Source organism: Rana temporaria, chromosome 2 (assembly GCF_905171775.1).
Source record: "Rana temporaria chromosome 2, aRanTem1.1, whole genome shotgun sequence".
NCBI lineage: Eukaryota > Metazoa > Chordata > Amphibia > Anura > Ranidae > Rana > Rana temporaria.
Window position 1 is genome coordinate 241,294,724 of NC_053490.1, and position 19,888 is coordinate 241,314,611.

Below are 19,888 nucleotides of genomic sequence, written 5' to 3' on the forward strand. Positions count from 1 at the left end.
CTCTCAATAGTTATTTTTGAAAGCAAAGTAGCATATTTTATATCACAACTACCAGGTGGTAGGGGATCAAGGGCACAGCATGCCAAAAGAACTATTAAATTGCAAGACTATAAAGCATATGGATTTTCAAGGTGCCAACATCAGTACTTCACAGTTGATAATTCAGAATCTATAAAAAAAAAAAAACATTTTTATTTTGTATACAAAACATTAAAAACACCATAAAGGTATATAAATGTTAAAACCATAACAGAAGAATGTGAGGCTTGTGCAATGATGCAGCGACTTCAGCTTTACATGTTTAACAAAGATATGGCTTCTTCGAGAGTCTTATGAATGTTGCATAAGCTATCAATATAGATAGAATGTACAATGCATGAGTAACATAAACATACAAATACAAAAAGTTAACACATCACATTACTAAACAATGATCATTTACAAATCTGTAAGAGCCTTTAAATGAACATTGTTTGTTAATGTGATGTGGTAACTATTTGTTTATGTTACTCATGCATTGTATGTTGTACCTATATTGATAGATTATGCAACATTCATAAGACTCCTGAAGAAGCCATATCTTGGTGAAACACGGAGAGCTGAAGTCGCTGCATCATTGCACAAGCCACACATTCTTATGGGATGGTTTTAACAATTATACTTTTATGCTGTTTTTAATGTTTTGTATACAAAATAAAAGTGTTTTTTTTTTTATAAATTCTGAATGTTCAACTGGGGAGTATTGATTTTGGCACATTGAAAATCCCTATTTCTTGAAGTTTTGCAATTTGATAGCATATTTTATAGTTTAAGTTCCAAATGCCAAATATTTCAGTGTTACATAAAAGAAAACTGAACATTAGGTCTAGATGTACATCAATGGCTAAAATTCATACCTACCTACTCCCAAGCATATCCATGGTTGCGTTCTTCGGGACATCAAAACCAGCCTCTTCTCCCAGGGAGTTGGAATCAGACTTTATTGTTTCTTTGGTAAATTTAGCACCTGGTTATGGTTATGTCAGTTGTATCATTCAGAACATTAACACTTCAAAGTGACAAGCCATCAGTACAAGAAATATTAGCTGTTTCTAAAATAACTATGGACTTGTTGGTCAAATGTGCCTAAAGGAAGAATTCATTTGTGTACACCACTACTAAAAAGCCGTATATTGCTACCAACCTGCATTAGTAGACACCCCTGTTCATACAGGCCAGACTATATAGGAAGGAGCACAATGGCTTCCTTCAAAACTCAACAGAAGGGACAGACACTGAAACAAAGATGGAGGGGAAGTTTATTCAGGGCACAAACCCTGCCCACTCAATCTTCATTTTAGTATTTGGCCCTTGTGTGCTGTGTCCAGAACATTTTGGTTACCCCATGCGCTGGCTTCTGTACAATCAGCTTCTGGAAATGGTGTGTCTTATAAATCAAGTCACTAGAAATGTACTACATTATAGAGCACATGGGTGACTCAGAAATTTTCATTCAGAAAAAGTGTACACAAAAGGTTCAATAATGCTTTTAATAATTCTGTGATTGCGATATGTACATACTCACTGTACACAGTATATGTGCAAACTAAAAGATGGTAGTCCTGGACATTGTTTCTAGTATGTTTAAGTACAACTAAACTGCTTGATCAGCTTTTTTTTTTTTCTACAGTTTTTGAGGATCCTAAATATATATATATTTGTAAGAAATGTATTTATAAATGAAATTGTAAGATAATTACATTCATGCCATTTAGTTGTGTGTTCTGCCCTTGCTGCTACATGCTGTATCATCAGTGTTAATATAAACGCATTAAAGCCCTAAAAGTACAATAGGAGAGGTAACTGTCAGCGCAGATACAAAGTACATATATGGGTAGGAGTATGGTGATTAGTCCATTGGAAATAGTAGTAACAGGCAGTTCAATGGTTAAAAATGCAGGTGATGTGGCTGTTCAATGGCGGCTGCTGTCCTCAGAGAGCTGACTCTGTGGTAAACAAAAAAGGGGTAGAGAAAGGAAGCGCCACCTAAGTGCAGTATTAAAGAGGTTCTTTTAATGACACATTGTAAAAAACACACTTACAAGAAGGTAAGGAAAGAAGGCTCATCTGTAACATCCTGTAGTCCTCATCCCGGATCCATGGGCTGCTTTAGAAGTGAAGAAAGCAGATTGTGTGGAGTCTTCAGGCCTGTCCTGTGGCCTTCAGGATGTAGTCTGTTCCAGCCTCACAGGTCACGTGACAGGTCACGTGATTACTTCCCAGGAACACTTCCGGGAGGAGGGTCAAACAGGGAGAACAAATGCTGATTGGGCAATCAGCCTTTGTTCTCCCTGTTTGACCCTCCTCCCGGAAGTGTTCCTGGGAAGTAATCACGTGACCTGTCACGTGACCTGTGAGGCTGGAACAGACTACATCCTGAAGGCCACAGGACAGGCCTGAAGACTCCACACAATCTGCTTTCTTCACTTCTAAAGCAGCCCATGGATCCGGGATGAGGACTACAGGATGTTACAGATGAGCCTTCTTTCCTTACCTTCTTGTAAGTGTGTTTTTTACAATGTGTCATTAAAAGAACCTCTTTAATACTGCACTTAGGTGGCGCTTCCTTTCTCTACCCCTTTAAAGCCCTAAAAGTGCATGTGCTATACATCTATTTATGAGCAGATTTATTATGTTTTATGTAGATGTAAACAGATTTACATATATAGACATAAAAAATAAAAAAAAAGACCTACACTTACCTTCAAAAATTCTCTGATCAAACATACTGAGCAAGGGAAAGAAAGAAATATTTATTAAGTTCAGTTACCTCTGCAGCACGCAATTATGTCTGTTAATTACCTACAGTATATTACCTTTTGATGTTAAAATGAACATTGTGCCGTTCTTCTAGGATTCGCTTGAGTTTTGGCACTCCATAAGTACATGGACGCTTGAAAGGGATTTTATCGGGTATTCCCATTATCTCTACTGCTTCTGGGTGGCAGGCAATCTTTCTGTATGGCACAGGCACCATGTGATCAAGGCCTAAAGCTTCAGCTAAAACAGAGAAAAAATGATGCATGAATGACAGCAAGTACTTCTTTTAGCTGCTAACCATAATCAATACAGGTGACTACACGCTTGTAATGACATAATATACATCAGCTGATCTTTGGCGCTTGAGTTTTCTGTGACTTAAATGACTTTTAAAGCTGGAGAAGAGAAAATGTGACAAAGTCTATAGCATTAACAAGAGTATTGTCACTCTCTCCTGTTCCATGCTCCAGCCACTGTGTGCAGCTGCAGGCTTCCAGCCAATCACAGAGGGGGCGCTGTCTTAGGCCCCGTACACACATCCGAGGAACTCGACGTGCCAAACACATCGAGTTCCTCGTCGAGTTCAGTGTTGAAGCCGCCGAGGATCTCGGCGGGCCGACTTTCCTCATTGAACAACGAGGAAATAGAGAACATGTTCTCTATTTGGCCCGACGAGTTCCTCGTCGGCTTCCTCGCTGAAAAGTGTACACACGACCGAGTTTCTCGGTAGAATCCAGCTCCGATCGAGTTTCTGGCTGAATTCTGCAGAGAAACTTGGTCGTGTGTACGGGGCCTTAAAGGTCTAGTGCGTGGATTGCTCAATGTTCGAGCAACACGTCCACATGCTTGCAGTCAGACCCCCCTGCATCCTCTTTGAATGTTACTATCCCTAGCGTTCCAACTTCTCCCACTTGTCGTCTTCCCAGTGTGCCCAAGCCCACCTCCAGACTTCTGCCCTCTGCCTGTTTCCTGCTCTGTCACTTTGCACACTCCTACCTTCATTCCATCTTCATTCCCCTCCTTGGCTCTCTTCACTCAGTTTGTTACTTGTTTCTCTGCACTAGTCTGAGTCTGCTTCCCCTGTGAGTGTCAACCAACCTCGTTGGCTGCACCTGTGCACTCCTAGTCTGAGCATCTTGTTTGTCTCTTAAGCTGGCCATACATTATACTATTTTCTTGTTCAGTTACCTTCAACCATATATGCCTGATTGCATACAAATTGAAAGTGTTTAGACTTGACCTCATATTATATGGTTTTGGTAAAGCTAAAAGAAAATTGTACAAGAAAATAGTATAATGTATGGCCAGCCTCAGGCTGGCAATAGACGGTTCGAATCTTGGCCCGGATTTGAACCCTGTATGGGCAGGATGAATGTACCAAGTTCAATTAATCAATCAATCAATCAACTCGGGTACAACCAGCCTGCTGGATTCACTTGAGATTATTACTAGCAGCTGGTATGGCCCTTGGGTGGGCCAGAGGACTGCAACCTTTTTACTACTTGCAGTGCAACATCTCCACCGTTAGATGGCTTTGGTGAAGATCAAGAGACATCTTAGATTCTGTGCCTCTGCCCTTTTTAGGGCTCTAACCACCACTAAGTGAGCTGCCAGCCAAGTCCTCCGTATATACTCTGTGACTTTCTCTACCATCCGCCAGCTGCTACACTAGGTTCTGTTCAGCCACTCCACCCCTGGAGGGAGCAGTTTCTCAAGTCGAGACAGATATTTGAATTAATCTTTAACTATGGATATTTTGTTTGGCTACACTCAATTTAAAATCCATGAAATCACAAGAAATTAGCTGTTCAGATATTATCCAAGTTATTTTTCTTTCCACCACATCTCCATGTCTGTTGTAATAAAACTCAATCATACAAATCTAAAGATATGATATCGCACAATGTAGCCTCTTTCCACAGTTCCAACCCCTTTTTCTTGGAACATTGCCTTATTCCAGGTTGTCAGTTTTTTTTATTTTCTAGTACTTTGATAAGATACAAAAGGTGACAGTTGAAACATAAAGCAATTATATTTTGGTGACAGCTGAAATGAACTTAATTGATAACTGGTATATTTTGCCCTCACTTTACACTTAGGGATCTATTTAGAAAAGAGTAAATAGGACTTGCACCTAATATTAACCTGCCTGGCGGTATTCCCGAGTCTGACTCAGGGTTAGATTTTCATGCTGCGAGCGGTAACCCTGAGTCAGACTCGGGCTCGCCTCGCTGGATCCACAGGGAGTGTTTACTTACCTTGTCCCTGGATCCAGCGATGCCACCGCGCTGTGTGAGCGAGCGGGACCTCGCTCGATCCACACAGCGTCCTCCTGTGCCGCCGATCTCCGTTCCCTGCGACGTTACGACGCACGGGAGCGGAGAACAGCGCCAAATTCAAAAACGTAAACAAACACATTACATACAGTATACTGTAATCTTATAGATTACAGTACTGTATGTAAAAAATACACACCCCCCTTGTCCCTAGTGGTCTGTCCAGTGCCCTACATGTACTTTTATATAATAAAAACTGTTCTTTCTCCCTGCAAACTGTAGATTGTCCATAACAACCAAAAGTGTCCCTTTATGTCAAAAATAGTTTTAGAGCAGCTAGAAAACAGCGATAATAAATTATAATCACTTGCAGAATTGTGCGATAGCGATTTGTGGGGAAATTCGTCATAAAAAAATAAAAAAATGACAGCAACAATTCTGCACCTGAGCAAATTTCAGTGATTTTGATTTGATTACATTATTGAATAATTTTTATTATAATTATGTTATTATTTGTTATAATTATTTATAATTATTTATTATATTATAATTTATAATTTTGTTTTTAAAAAAATTTCATACCCGGGATGCCTACTAGACTCTTGTTTGGTCAGATTTAAGTGAGTTATTCCTAAGAATTACAGGCCTACAGTATAAAACGCCAAATTTCCTTGCAAATAATGGTATCGCTTTCAGCACCTTTTTTCTGAAAGAATCATACCGCCAGGGAGGTTAAGGGCACTTTCACACTGAGGCACGGGGGCGTCCGCGGTAAAGTGCTGCTAGTTTTAGCGACGCTTTACCAACGATTTAAAGGCGATTTTTGGCCGCTACCGGGACGCTTTTAACCGCCGCTAGCGGCGAATAATGGGTTTATAGCACCCGCAAAGCGGCGCTGCCGCACTTCGGCAGCACTGCCCATTGATTTCAAGCGGTGTATACACCACTCCTAAAGCTCCTCAAAAATACTGCTTGCAGGACTTTTTTTAACGTCCCGCAAGCGTACGAGAGCCCTCGAGCTTTCACACTGGAGTGACAGGAGAGGCACTTTACAGGAGCTATTTTTAGCACTATATTGTCTGTAAAGCGCCTCAGTGTGAAAGTAGCCTCACTGTTGGTGAATCAATCACTGTCATTTAAAACACATGCACCCACAATAATCACCTGCAGTGAAGGTTTGGTGATTGTAAGACTGTAGCCTTATAAATATGCACCCTAGAGTAGCCAATGAGAATTCAAAAAAATAAATCTTACTACACTACTTACTATAGTAAATTCACTTATATTTGAAGGAGACTAAAATATATTCTGCATAAATGTATATAAAATCTAACCAAACTCAAATGTAGGTTTGTTTATTCAAATATCAAAAAAGCATATTTAACAAAGAAGTTTAAAATAAAAAATGAGGGAGTTCCTTTATCTTTATCTGAGAGACGATTTCATTCCATTCTAAGGTTTTAATTTATTTTTTACTGTAAGGCAAATGTAGGAATGCATTAGCTCTCACCATATCTGCTGTTAAACAGGATTTGTACACACTCCCTGAGGGTATTGATATCCTCCGTTTCCTTAATAAAGCTGTCCCATTTCTCTAACAAAACAAGAATATATGGAGAAGAAATGTTAAAAGAAAAACCCATTCAACTTATACAAGTACACTGAGAAAAATAGCCGATTTCTATATTCTGCATTATATATAAAAAAACAACAACAAAAAGTGATCCACAGCCAGGCGACTGGCGTATAATGTGGGAGGCCCTGTTTAAATCCTCTCGTAATGTCCTGGCTTTTGAAAATTCCTTCAAAGTTATGTCTTGTTGGTATTTTTCCACAGCTAAGATTGCAAAATGTCTACCATTGTACCCATCCAACTGCTTCCGAGGCTGCCCAGATTTGGGTAATATGAAACCCTTTATGGTGGCCCTGAAAAATGTGGTAAAACTTCTGTGCTACTATGGGTGGGGTGATGTGTAAATAAATAAATAAACAAAACAAGTATACTCGAGGTTGCTGCTTAACACTGACTGTGTTCCCAAATGTAATGTTCAAAATGTGAAGCGCTACCTATCCAGCTAGCTCAAATAATTACATATAATGCAAACACTTGTTAAATATGAATGAAACAAACAAATTTAAACGTGGCAATAGGTAAAAAAAAAAAGGTCATTATAGTTTATAGTGACATAACACACTTGTGAACCATTTATTATATATACTCAAAAGTAACATGCAGTTGAAATAACCACAACAACTCAGCAATCTTAAATGGATACTGTAAATAGTCCTCATAGAGAAGTGATCCTAAAATCCAGTCCATAAACTTCAGTGCAAATCTTGTGTTTCTCTAAAAAAAAAAACTAAAGTGCCCTCCACAGGTCACACTATGCGCTCACCTCCAGGGGAGACCCTCCCAGGGGTCTGTCATAGTGATTAATTTTATTTTATAAAGACCCATTTTAATACAGTTAAACACTATGGGCCAGATTCACGTAGATCGGCGTATGTTTAAGCGGGCGTAGCGCAGCTCATATGCGCTACGCCGACATAACATAGAGAGGCAAGTACAGTATACACAAAGCACTTGCTCCCTAAGTTACGGCGGCGTAGCGTAAATGGGCCGGCGTAAGCCCGCCTAATTCAAAGTAGGCAGGTAGTGGGCATGTTGTATTAAATCGAATCGTGACCCCATGTAAATGAAGCGCTGAACGAACGGCGCATGCGCGCGCATGCTCAGAATCACGTCGAATTTACGCCCTAAGATACAACGGCTCAATGGCACTTCAGTAGTGCTTTAAGACAGCTCTCATTGCCTAACATGGGATTTCACAGGTAATGCGACTTGGGGTCCCACGGTGTGAACCAAGCTTAAGAGGGTGAATGTGAACCAAGCCTAAGAGGGTGTATGTACATAAACATTGCCTGATATTATGCTTTGTTTCCCTCTTACCTGTTTTATCGTGAACTATTGAGAAAAGGACACGTTTTGAGGCATGGACATTTTGCCTGAGACTGCTGCCAGGTACAGGAGACTGTGGTACTGATTACAAAAATACAAAACAATTATATAAGAGAGAGAAAGGACAGAAAATGTTAAAAGTGTGAGATTAATACTAAAATACAACCTCATGTATTGTATTTCAAAATACTTGGACAATATGAGTGCGTTCAGGCACCATTGACATGTTTATTCGCATAATCACAATGCAGGCCAAAAAAACTAAAACAAAAATTACAAACCGCATATCATGAAAACTGGAACAAATGACTGGAAGATACAGCACCTTCTCTGAAACATAACATTAGTGTTTTGTATTCTAACAGATCAGAGTCTTTTCAGTGAAGATGATCACTCACCAGACCACTTCATGTGACTAACCCAAAATGTGATTGGAAATTAAGGTATCTATACAGTGCCTTGAATTTTTTTCCCACATTTTGGCATGTTACAACCAAAAATTGTAATGTATTTTAATGGGATTATATGTGATAGACCGACACAAAGTGACACATAATTGTGAAGTGGAAGGAACATGATAAATGGTTTTATTATTTTTAATATGCGTACATTTGTATTCAGTTCACTTCACTTTGTAGAATCACCTTTTGCTAATATTACAGTATTTTTGGATATGTCTCTACCAGCTTTGTACATCTAGAGAGTGACATTTTCTGCCCATTCTTCTTTGCAAAATATCTCAAGCTCTGTCAGATTGGATGGAGAGTGTCTGTGAACAGCAATTTTCAAGTCTTGCCACAGATTCTCAATTGGATTTAGGTCTGGGCTTTGATTGGGCCATTCTAACACATGAATATGCTTTGATTGAAACCATTCCATTGTAGCTCTGGCTGTATGTTTAGGGTCGTTGTCCTGCTGGAAGGTGAACCTCCGCCCCAGTCTCAAGTCTTTTGCAGACAGGTTTTCTACTATGATTGCCTTGTATTTGGCTCCATCAATCTTCCCATCAACTCTGCCCAGCTTTCCTGTCCCTGCTGAAGAAAAGCATCCCCACAACATGATGCTGCCACCACCATGCTTCACAGTGGGCATGGTGTGTTCAGGGTGATGTGCAGTGTTAGGCCCCGTACACACGGTCGGACAAAACCGATGAGAATGGTCCGACGGACCGTTTTCATCGGTTCACCGCTGAAGTGGCCTGATGGTCTGATGTGTGTACACACCATCAGTTCAAAATCCGATCGGGTCAGAACGCGGCAACGTAAAACACACGACGTGCTGAAAAAAACTAAGTTCAATGCTTCCAAGCATGCGTCGACTTGATTCTGAGCATGCGCAGGTTTTGAACCGATGCTTTTCTGTACTAACCATCGGTTTGGTCCGATCGGTGCAGCGGTCCATCGGTTCGGTTTTGAAGCATGTTTTAACATTTTGGACCGAAGGAAAACAGACCGATGGCCTATACACACGGTCGGTTTGGTCCGATGAAACTGAACTTCGGTTCATTCTCATCGGTTCGGTCCGACTGTGTGTACGGGGCCTTAGTTTTCCGCCACACATAGCTTATTGGTTTTCTTTCAACAATGACATTCTTCTTGTCACTCTTCCATAAAAGCCAGATATGTGGATTGCATGACTAATGCCGCGTACACACGATCGGTTCGTCTGATGAAAACGGTCTAATCGACCATTTTCATCAGACGAACCGATCGTTTGTGGGCCCCATCGTTTTTTTATCCATCGGTGAAAAAACTAGGAACTTGTTTTAAAATGATCTGATGGTTAAAAAAACGTTAGAAAAAAACGATCGTTTGTAGGCACGTCCATTGGTTAAAAATCCATGCATGCTCAGAATCAAGTTGACGCATGCTTGGAAGCATTGAACTTCATTTTTCTCAGCACGTCGTTGTGTTTTACGTCACCGCGTTCTGACACGATCGTTTTTTTTAACTGATGGTGTGTAGGCAAGACTGATGAAAGTCAGCTTCATCGGATATCTGATGAAAAAATCCATCAGACTGTTTTCATCAGATGAACCGATCGTGTGTACAGGGCATAATAGTTTTTCTGTAGACAGATTCTGCCACCTGAGCTGTGGATCTCTGCAGCTCCTCTAGAGTTACCATGGGTTTCTTGGCTGCTTCTCTGAATAATGCTCTCCATGCCCAGCTTGTCAGTTTAGGTGGATGGCAATGTCTTGGTGGGTTTGCATACGCTTTCTATTTTCCGATGATGGATTGAATAGTGCTCTGTGAGATGTTCAAAGCTTGGGATATTTAATTATAACCTAACCCTGCTTTAAACTTCTCCACAACTTTATCCCTGTCCTGTCTGGTGTGTTCCTTGGCCTTCATGATGCTATTTGTTCACTAAGGTTCTCTAACAAAGCTCTGAGGGCTTCACAGAACAACTGTATTTATACCGAGATTAAATTACACACTGGTGGACTCTATTTACTAATTAGGTTACTTCTGAAGGCAATTGGTTCCAGTAGATTTTAGTTAGGGGTATCAGAGTAAAGGGGGCTGAATACAATTGCATGCCACACTTTTCAGATATTTATTTGTAAAAAAAACTTTAAAACCATTTATCATTTCACTTCACAATTATGCGCCACATAAAATACCAATAAAATAAATTTATGTTTTTAGTTTCAACATGACAAAATGTGGAAAATTTCAATGGGTATGAATACTTTTTCAAGGCACTGTATGTATAAATTCATAAAGCGTCGGTGGAGTAGGACTCAATGTAACTATTTTCCATAGATGAAGTCTAAATTAAACACATGAAAAATATTAATTTCTGTTGTCCACTAAAGTAAAATTTGTGTATCTACAGATCACATGTACAAAACATTGGGGTTGATTTACTAAAACTGGAAAGTGCAAACTCTGATGCAGCACTACATAGAATCAGCTTTAATTATTTTTATTTTTTTTGTCAATGCTTAATTGAACACGCTGAAGTTAAAAGCTGATTGGCTAACATGCCCAGCTTCACTAGATTTTACACTCTCCAGTTTTAGTAAATCAACCCCTGTTTAGTAAATCAACCCCTGTGTATCCATGTGTGTTATTTACAATATATTCTACACTGTTTGTTTGATTGATCAGAAATAGAAAGCATTGGCTGCAGACATCTTATAATCTATTCAGGTATGTGCCTCACCTAACTTCCATACCACAAGAACAGCATGTAGTTCTCCATTAAAACTCATACTTAGTAACTGCATAGTATATCATCCTTTATTAATACTGTAATTTGGCTCAGAATTTAACATGTTTTCTTTATTGTCCTTTAAGAGAAACAGCTTGATGATAATTAGGCAACCTATGGTTATATGCCTGAAGGAAAAATGGACACTAGGCACACAGAAAACTGTCTGTAAATCTGCTTACTCCTCACTTACTCAGTTTCAATTAATGTCTTAGGAGAATGCATGTCCCACCCTACGCGTTTCATCAGCAAACGTCTGACGTTATCAGGGGCCAGTCAGACTCCTAATTACGTCAGGCGCTTGCTGATGAAATGCATAGGGAAAGACTTTCCGGGAACTCGCCACTTCTGCTTTCTGGAACACAAACTGGCGTTCCTGGAATTTCCATTGATGCTTGTTTTTGTTTTTTTTGCTATAATGTAACTGTAATTTTAACATTACTGGAATAAAACTTTTTAAAAACGACACTATGAGGAAACTCTTCATGTCTCCCCCTTGACTATAAGGTTACTAAAGATACAGAAACGCCCTCTATGTCTACACTGCGCTAAAACTTCCAGGATATTGAGGGAGGAATAAATACAGTTCCTATCCGAGGATTCGCTTACCTTAAGCATTTTTTACCTATTTTGAGAAAAGGGGTCAAATATTTCTGGGGGTGTTTTTTGGGGTGTTTCTCTTTACCAGGAGAAACTACTTTTGATTCTTTCATCCCATCGAGCATTTTTTATATATCACAATCAAGCACTTTATTGAAGATTGTGATGAACTTTCCATATATGAACTGTTAAATGTGATTTGCACTTTATTTTTTGGGATACATTTTTTATATATACTGACTTATAATTTTTAATGACATTTTTCATATATGAATTGTTATTTGATCTGCACTTGTTTAAAGCTAAACTTCAGGCAAGAATAAAAGACACAAATGAATACAGCTATATAATGATAAATAAATAAAAAAAATATTTGTATGCAACCAGTAAAAAAACTTGAATTTTAACACAGAGTTATACGAGCTACAAAAAGATGTGTTGACAAGGAGCAAGCTGGTTGGAAGAAAAAATATTTTGGGCAGAGGGATGACTTCATCATCTCCTGCTGCTCCTTAACCAGAGGCTATGACACCACTGCATTCTTTAACTGCAAAGAGAAAGTTGTGTCCTCCTCTTGGCAGTATGACGGGGCTGTGTAAATCTCAGGACTGAAACAGCTCCCTAGATGCATTTTATTTGTGTATTACGATGTTTGACTGCAGTACAGCTTTAAAGTATGTTGCTCTGTAAGCATTTAAGTCATTTAAAAAATGTACTGTTTCCAAAAATATGATATTGTCCTCACCAGAACATTCTGGGAACTCCTGCTTCTGTTCTCCGGGTGACTGGTGGGTAGGTACCTCATTCACAGGGTTAAGTCCAGGGATATTTGAGTGGGCCTCCTGCTTCAATTCAATACAAAGCTGGCTAGGTATTGGGACATTGTACATGAAGTTTGGTACACTGGATGGATTATCATGATTTGTTGGTTTAGAGACTTTGGAATTTACACCTGCATCTGGAACAACTTTTGCTGTGGCAACAGGGGAGCAGTTGAAATCTGTACAAGGCATTGGGTCTCTGTTTGGTTCTTCAGGAGCTCTATATAGAAAAAAAGTAGCATAACACAAATAATTCAAATATATATTACAGTACTACCACACACTTTTCTCTATTCCCACATAGCCAGGTTTGGATTTGTGGGCAGCTCACACAGTTTCAGGCGGAAATCCTCTAAAGAAAACCATATTATTGTCTCTCATTACTGGACAGTAAACTGACCAATAACACAGCTCGAGTAGTGCATACATAACCTACCAACAGTGGTCACAAGAGTTTTTTTAACTCTTACTTTCAAGCTAAATCATGGGTTTCTTACACCACAATGTTAGAGGTCAGCTTACCAATAAATAGTAATGTAATACTATACAGCTTACCTATTTTAGGTATGACTATGAAAAACAAGTGTACCATTGCTACATGATGATATGATGTAATATGATATGATATGATATCACACATAGTGAATTTGTGGAAATTTAAGACAAAGAAGACAGGAAATTTCGTTTTTACAGAACGTTCATATGGGAAAATAAATGTAATGCAGACTATAAGGAAAGAAAGCTGTGTTTGCCCACAACCGTTAAATCCCTGCCAGGTTTTATAACCTGAGAGTACCCTAATCTCGAGACAACATACTTAAGGGCAGTGAATTCAGGATATTCAACCGTCTCTCAGAATCTTTCAAAAATGCTGGTGACTGCACCCTTGCCCAGCCGCTGTGGGTGGAAGCTAGGGGTAAGCTAAGTATATTTACTAACATTTTTCTTCCCACAGGCTTTTTCTTTATTTTAATTGATTGTACAGACATGGAAAGGTGGACCATGAATAAATAAAAAGGTCTTGATGTTTTTTTATCGCAAGTTACACTTTAAATAAACTTCTCCCAGCTATTTATTGCTCTTGTGTTCACTACTAATTACCTTTTCAGTTTAAATTGGATACGATGACTATGCTCTAGAATGAGCATCAGGCTTTTTAGGCTATATTCAGAAGGCTTTTGTAAATGGATCCCATCTGGAAAGCCAAGCACCACTAACGACTCGGGATCATTTATAATTTTATCATATGGCACAGGAACAACATTCGAAAATCCCAAGGCCTCACCTAAAAAAAAAAAAAAGACAATTATTATTTTAGTACAACATCCCAAGCTACATCTACTTTTAAGAGCTACAATAGTGGGGAAATAAATAGATCAACAAGAACATCGTTAAACTGAAAATATGGCCTGTTGATATTAGGTTACACTAATCATTATAATATCAAATTAAAATGTCAAAGATTTTGTTAGATTCAGCATCTGTCATAGCTATCTGTATGCAAACATTGGGCACTGTCTTACATTGTTACAGTAGAAAACATTTTTTTAATCAGAATAAATATTTTATATTATTTTATTAAGACTTCTTAGCACCATAACAAAATATCTGTAGGTGTACAAACAGTGGTAACAACATTTTTACATAGAAATTACTTTAATAACACACACACATCATATCTCACATTACTGCCCAGCTTGTATGATATGGGGTTCCCATGAGTATTGAGTCATCTTACAATATTTAATGTGTCACTAAACAAAAAATATATATAAGTAAATAATAATAAATCTCTTCCTAATAATTTGTTTATTAGTTATTTATTAGTTTAATTACAGGGGCACCCAGTAGTGTGGTGGCAACCATCTGCAGGCTCACAGAGCCCCTGCACCATTGCTACCACACTGTGCATGCTCCCCTCTTTCAAAGTATGTAAGCAGTTTCTTTACATGGGCTTACTGAAAAGGAAAACCAGGGTTGGGGGCAGGGCTAAGCCTGAGCGGGTCACATATCCTGTGATGTCACCTCAGCTTTTTTTAGGCCCTCCCCTGGCTGTGCAAAGTGAATTGGAATCTAAGACAGAACAGATCCTAGACCAGGCATATGCAATTAGCGGACCTCCAGCCGTTCCAGAGCTACAAGTCCCATGAGGCATAGACTCTGATAGCCACAAGCATGACACCCAGAGGCAGAGGCATGATGGGACTTGTAGTTTTGCAACAGCTGGAGGTCCGCTAATTGCTTATCCCTGTCCTAGACTGACAGCTCCATTCTGCTTTGCATAGTGTGTGTGTGTGGGGGGGGGTGCGTCACCGAATTTGTGACCCACTCAGGCTTAGCTCCACCCCCAGCCCGGGCCATGCTGAAGAATAAAAATACATAAAGTCGGGAGACCTGCATTTTAGTAGAGGAAAAAAGGTATTTATTAATAAAATATTAAACCATGTCCCATGTGGCTCAATACCTGTTGGTGTGCCCCATCATTTAGATGTAGCACTACTGTCAGACTTTAGAATCACTTTAAAGGATTAGTTCACCTTTAAAAAATATACTCTATGCAATTCATGAACACTATTGCAAAATGTTAACCACTTAAGGACCGCCTCCTGTACACATACGTCGACAGAATGGCACGGCTGGGCACAGGCACGTACCTGTACGTCCTCTTTAAAAAGCCCAGCCGTGGGTCACGCGCGCGACCCGGTCCGAAGCTCCGTCACCGCGCCCGCCGACCCGATCGCTGCTATCCCGCGGTCGGGTCACAGGAGCTGAAGAACGGGGAGAGGTGTGTGTAAACACACCTTCCCCGTTCTTCTGTGTGGCAGTGTCACCAATCATCTGTTCCCTGATAAAGGGAACGACGATCAGTGACGTCACGCCTACAGCCACGCCCCCCTACAGTAAGAATCACTCCCTTAGGGTACACTTAACCCCTTAGTGCCACCTAGTGGTTAACCCCTTCACTGCCATTGTCATTTTCACAGTAATCAGTGCATTTTTAAAGCACTTTTCGCTGTGAAAATGACAATGATCCCAAAATTGTGTCATAAGTGTCCGATGTGTCCGCCATAATGTCGCAGTCACGAAAAAAAAACGCTGATCGCCGACATTACTAGTAAAAAAATATTTAAAAAAATGCCATAAAACTATCCCCTATTTTGTAAACGCTATAACTTTTGCGCAAACTAATCAATAAACGCTTATTGCGATTTTTTTTAACAAAAATAAGTAGAAGAATACGTATCGGCTTAAACTGAGGGGAAATTTTTTTTTTAATATATTTTCTGGGGATATTTATTATAGCAAAAAGTAAAAAATATTGTTTTTTTTTCAAAATTGTCGCTCTATTTTTGTTTATAGTGCAAAAAAAAAAAACCGCAGAGGTGATCAAATACAACCAAAAGAAAGCTCTATTTGTGGGAAAAAGGGACCCCAATTTTGTTTGGGAGCTACGTTGCTCGACCGCGCAATTGTCAGGTAAAGCGACGCCGTGCCGAATCGCAAAAACTGCCCAGGTCCTTTACCTGCATAATAGTCTGGGTCTTAAGTGGTTAAACTAATCTGATTTAAAAAAAAATTGTATTTTTTGTACTCACCGTAAAATAATTTTCTCTGAGTTCATGGACAGACACGGCACCAATCTTGACTTGTGGACATTAGCCTTCTATTAGGATATAGACTAGGCAGAAAACAGCATGTTAGTGTTTAACCAGTTCTCTACCGCCCGCCGTCAAATGACGGTGGGACAAAGATCCTGTTGTTCTGGGTGGACATCATATGACGTCGCACCTTCCAAAGCCACTAGGGGGCACGGGCACGCGCCCGCGCATCACTGGGGACCCGATGCGCGTGCCCGGCAGCCGCCGGGCATGCGCGATTGCCCAGTAACTGAGCAGGACCGTGGATCTCTGTGTGTAAACACAGAGATCCACGTCCTGTCAGGGAGAGGAGACCGATGGTGTGTCCCTTGTACATAGGGACATAGATCGGTCACCTCCCCCAAGTCAGTCCCCTCCCCTCACAGTAAGAATCACTCCCTAGGGAACACATTAACCCCTTTATCGCCCCCCTAGTGTTAACCCCTTCCCTGCCAGTCATATTTATACAGTAATCAATGCATTTTTATAGCAGGGATCGCTGTATAAATGTGAATGGTCCCAAAAATGTGTCAAAAGTGTCCGATGTGTCCGCTGCAGTCACAATAAAAATCGCTGATCGCCATTACTAGTAAAAAAATAAAAATGCTATAAATCTATCCCCTGTTTTGTAGCCGCTATAACTTTTGCGCAAACCAATAAATATACGCTTATTGTGATTTTTTATACCAAAAATATGTAGAAGAATATGTATCGGCCAAAACTGAGGAAAAAAATTGTTTAAATAAAAAATGGATATTTATTGTAGCAAAAAGTAAAAAATATTGTGTTTTTTTCAAACATGACCCTCTTCTTTTGTTTATAGCGCAAGAAATAAAAACCGCAGAGGTGATCAAATACCATCAATAGAAAGCTCTATTTTTGGGGAAAAAATTATATTTCATTTGGGTACAGTGTTGCATGACTGCGCAATTGTTATTCAAAGTGTGACAGCGCTGAAAGCTGATAAATTGCTTGGGCAGGAAGGGGGTGAAAGTGCCGTGTATTGAAGTGGTTAAACACATAAAAAAACTGATTTGAGTAAAATCCCTGAAACCTTTCCTGTAATGGGACAAGTACGATCACCCCATGCACCAGCAGATCCTGAACTGCCCCAAACAGGGCCTCCCGACAACTCGGAGGAAGCTGGAGGTTGAAGGGAAAAAATCTGTTTGGTGGGCAAGAGAGAAACTCTATCTTGTACCATGAGGAAACTACTTCGCAAACCCCCCGGTTGGAGAGTAGAGACGTCCACCGAGCCGCAAATTCACGAAGACGGCCCCCCACCTGAGTGTCGGGTGGGGGCAGACTTTCATGCAGGCGCAGATTTGTCTGCAGGATTGTGAAACCAGGGACGCTTTTGTTCTTCAGCAGGTGCCTTAGCGGCTTGGGATCGCTTACCTGCAGCGCCAGGCGGAGGAAAAAAAACGCTTGTGAGCGGTAAAGGAGGGCCCCTGCCTACGGCGTGGCTCCTTACCCTTACTTGATTGCGGGAGCAGAGTGCTCTTACCTCCTGTGGCATCTTTGATAATGTCATCTAGAGAGGCTCCAAAAAGCCATTCGCCCTTAAAAGGTAAATCCACCAGGGCCTTCTTAGAAGATTGGTCCGTGGGCCAACACTTTAGCCAGATCAGGCGGCGCAACACCACCACATAGACCGAGGCTCTGGAGAGCAAGGGAATCGTACTCAAGGCTGGTCGCAGACAAATTTAAGGCCCTGTACCCACTGGTCGGCCAGTTCCACACATTCCAGGGGAACGTGATGATCTTTTAACCCATGGTGTAACATGTTTGCCCATTCAGTAAGTGTCGGCCACAACAGGCCGCACTGCTGACCCCACCACCGTGAACAGGGAGTGGGCCACAGACTCAGCCCTCCTGTCTGTGGGGTCCTTAAAGGCAGGAGCCCCTCCGCCATATCCACAATTTTCAGAGTATCCAGCACTGCAGTGATAAGTGCTCCTACAAGTGCCCTATCATGCACGGACCCTGACCCAGAGCCATCCTCACTGTCCAAACGGTCAAAGTCTGCATCCTCTGACACATCAGAACCAGTGCTGGGAGCAGTAGTTGGGCCTGACTCTGTGTCAGAGTTGTCCCTGGAAGATGGCGGGGGGAGGTGGCGTTTCTTACCCCCCTTTTGCCCACGCGCCGCTTCCTCCCTGGAAACAAAAGCCTACACAGGACCGCCGACATAGCATCCACAGATACCGCAGGGGCACCAGACAGGTATGTCTGTGGAAGAGGTGTCTGCTTCCGACACCATGCTGACCCACTCGCCTGACACCCCTAGCAACGTAAGGCAAGATACACGGACCACCCTCCTAGCTGCCGCAGAGAAAAAAACGAGGGGCCCCCCAGAGGACTCACCACCCGGAAGGCACCGCCACCCTCCTAAGGCGTGTCCCTCAGAAGTGTGCTGTAGCTGTTCGCGCCGACATGACCACTAGAGGCAAAAACACCCTCCAAAATGGCCGCTGACCCGCCGCTCTGTAAACGGAGTGCGCGGACTACAGGAAAATGGCTGCCGAGCGCAGATACAAACAATAGCGCCGAACACCACCAAAATGGCCGCCGGCCGCAAGTAGTGAGAGAAAACACACACAGTAGGCAGTGAACACCCGGGTCCCCTAAGGAGGCCCCCCCACACATAACGAGCGGATAGCACCCCCAGGATAGCGGACTCACTGTGCAGCCCCCAGCCATAGGATGGAGCCCCATCCAGGTGGATCCCCGTTACATGAAGCCACCCTAGCTTCCCAGAGCCTAGGGAGGAGGGGAGGAAGGGAGAGAGGAAAGACAGGGTGGAAGCCTCTATCGACTTCCCCGGGAATGCCCAGCCGTACCACCCTGCCGGAGCAGGAGGACTGCTACTTACCCGTCTTGCGTGAACTAGCTGAAGGCATTCCTGACAGACCCAACGTCCGCGTGGTTACGGCATGGCTGTCGGCCTGGCACACTGTGACATGGACATAAAGCCTGGTCATATGTTTGCCCTTGAGCATAGAGCTCACTGGCCACCCCTGGAGCAACAGGGCATGTCGTGGACGACCCAGTGTGTAGCTAAAAGGTCGACACACACTTGATGGCCAAAACTGGGGGGGGCTACAAGGATCTGATGTCCAGCCTGTCACCCAGTCGGCAGTTGATAGCAGATCTCAGGATCAAAAATAAAAAATAAATCTCCAGGACCCATGGGCCCATAGGGAGCCATGTCCTTCTCCTATGCTAGGCAGAAAAAACTGAGCTGCTGCATGCAGTGAGAGGGGTTGTACCTAGAGGGACCGCCCCCTGGGTGGTATTGTACAGTTTTTTGATGCGTTTAAACACTAACATGCTGTTTTCTGCCTAGTCTATCTCCTAATAGAAGGTTAATACTCACAAGTCAAGATTGGTGCTGTGTCCGTCCATGACCGTATGAGAAATATAAATTTCTGCTCCTCCCATACCTGGTGATCATTTGTGAATGAAATCCAGCCTGCCCCAAACACTCCTGATATTTTTCACAGCTTGGTCCTGTCCTTTTTTCTAGGATGAACCAGCCATTAGGACGAGTGCCCCCTAGTGGTACAGGAGCGA

General features: G+C 41.6%; 1 protein-coding gene across 4 annotated transcripts in view; it reads right to left on the reverse strand.

Annotated features, from left to right (window-relative positions):
• The window catches only part of GTF2IRD1 (GTF2I repeat domain containing 1), a 132,719-nt gene that overhangs the window by 41,503 nt on the left and 71,328 nt on the right, over positions 1-19,888 (reverse strand). For 3 of the 4 annotated variants that reach the window (XM_040336699.1, XM_040336698.1, XM_040336697.1), the window contains exons 5-11: positions 13,776-13,959; positions 12,599-12,894; positions 8,026-8,115; positions 6,586-6,669; positions 2,856-3,039; positions 2,742-2,767; positions 901-1,006 (exon numbers count right to left, since the gene is read on the reverse strand). In XM_040336699.1, coding sequence (XP_040192633.1) covers positions 901-1,006; positions 2,742-2,767; positions 2,856-3,039; positions 6,586-6,669; positions 8,026-8,115; positions 12,599-12,894; positions 13,776-13,959 — 970 coding nt within the window. The remainder of the gene's footprint in view (positions 1-900; positions 1,007-2,741; positions 2,768-2,855; positions 3,040-6,585; positions 6,670-8,025; positions 8,116-12,598; positions 12,895-13,775; positions 13,960-19,888) is intronic. The other variant, XM_040336700.1, reaches the window with a different exon arrangement.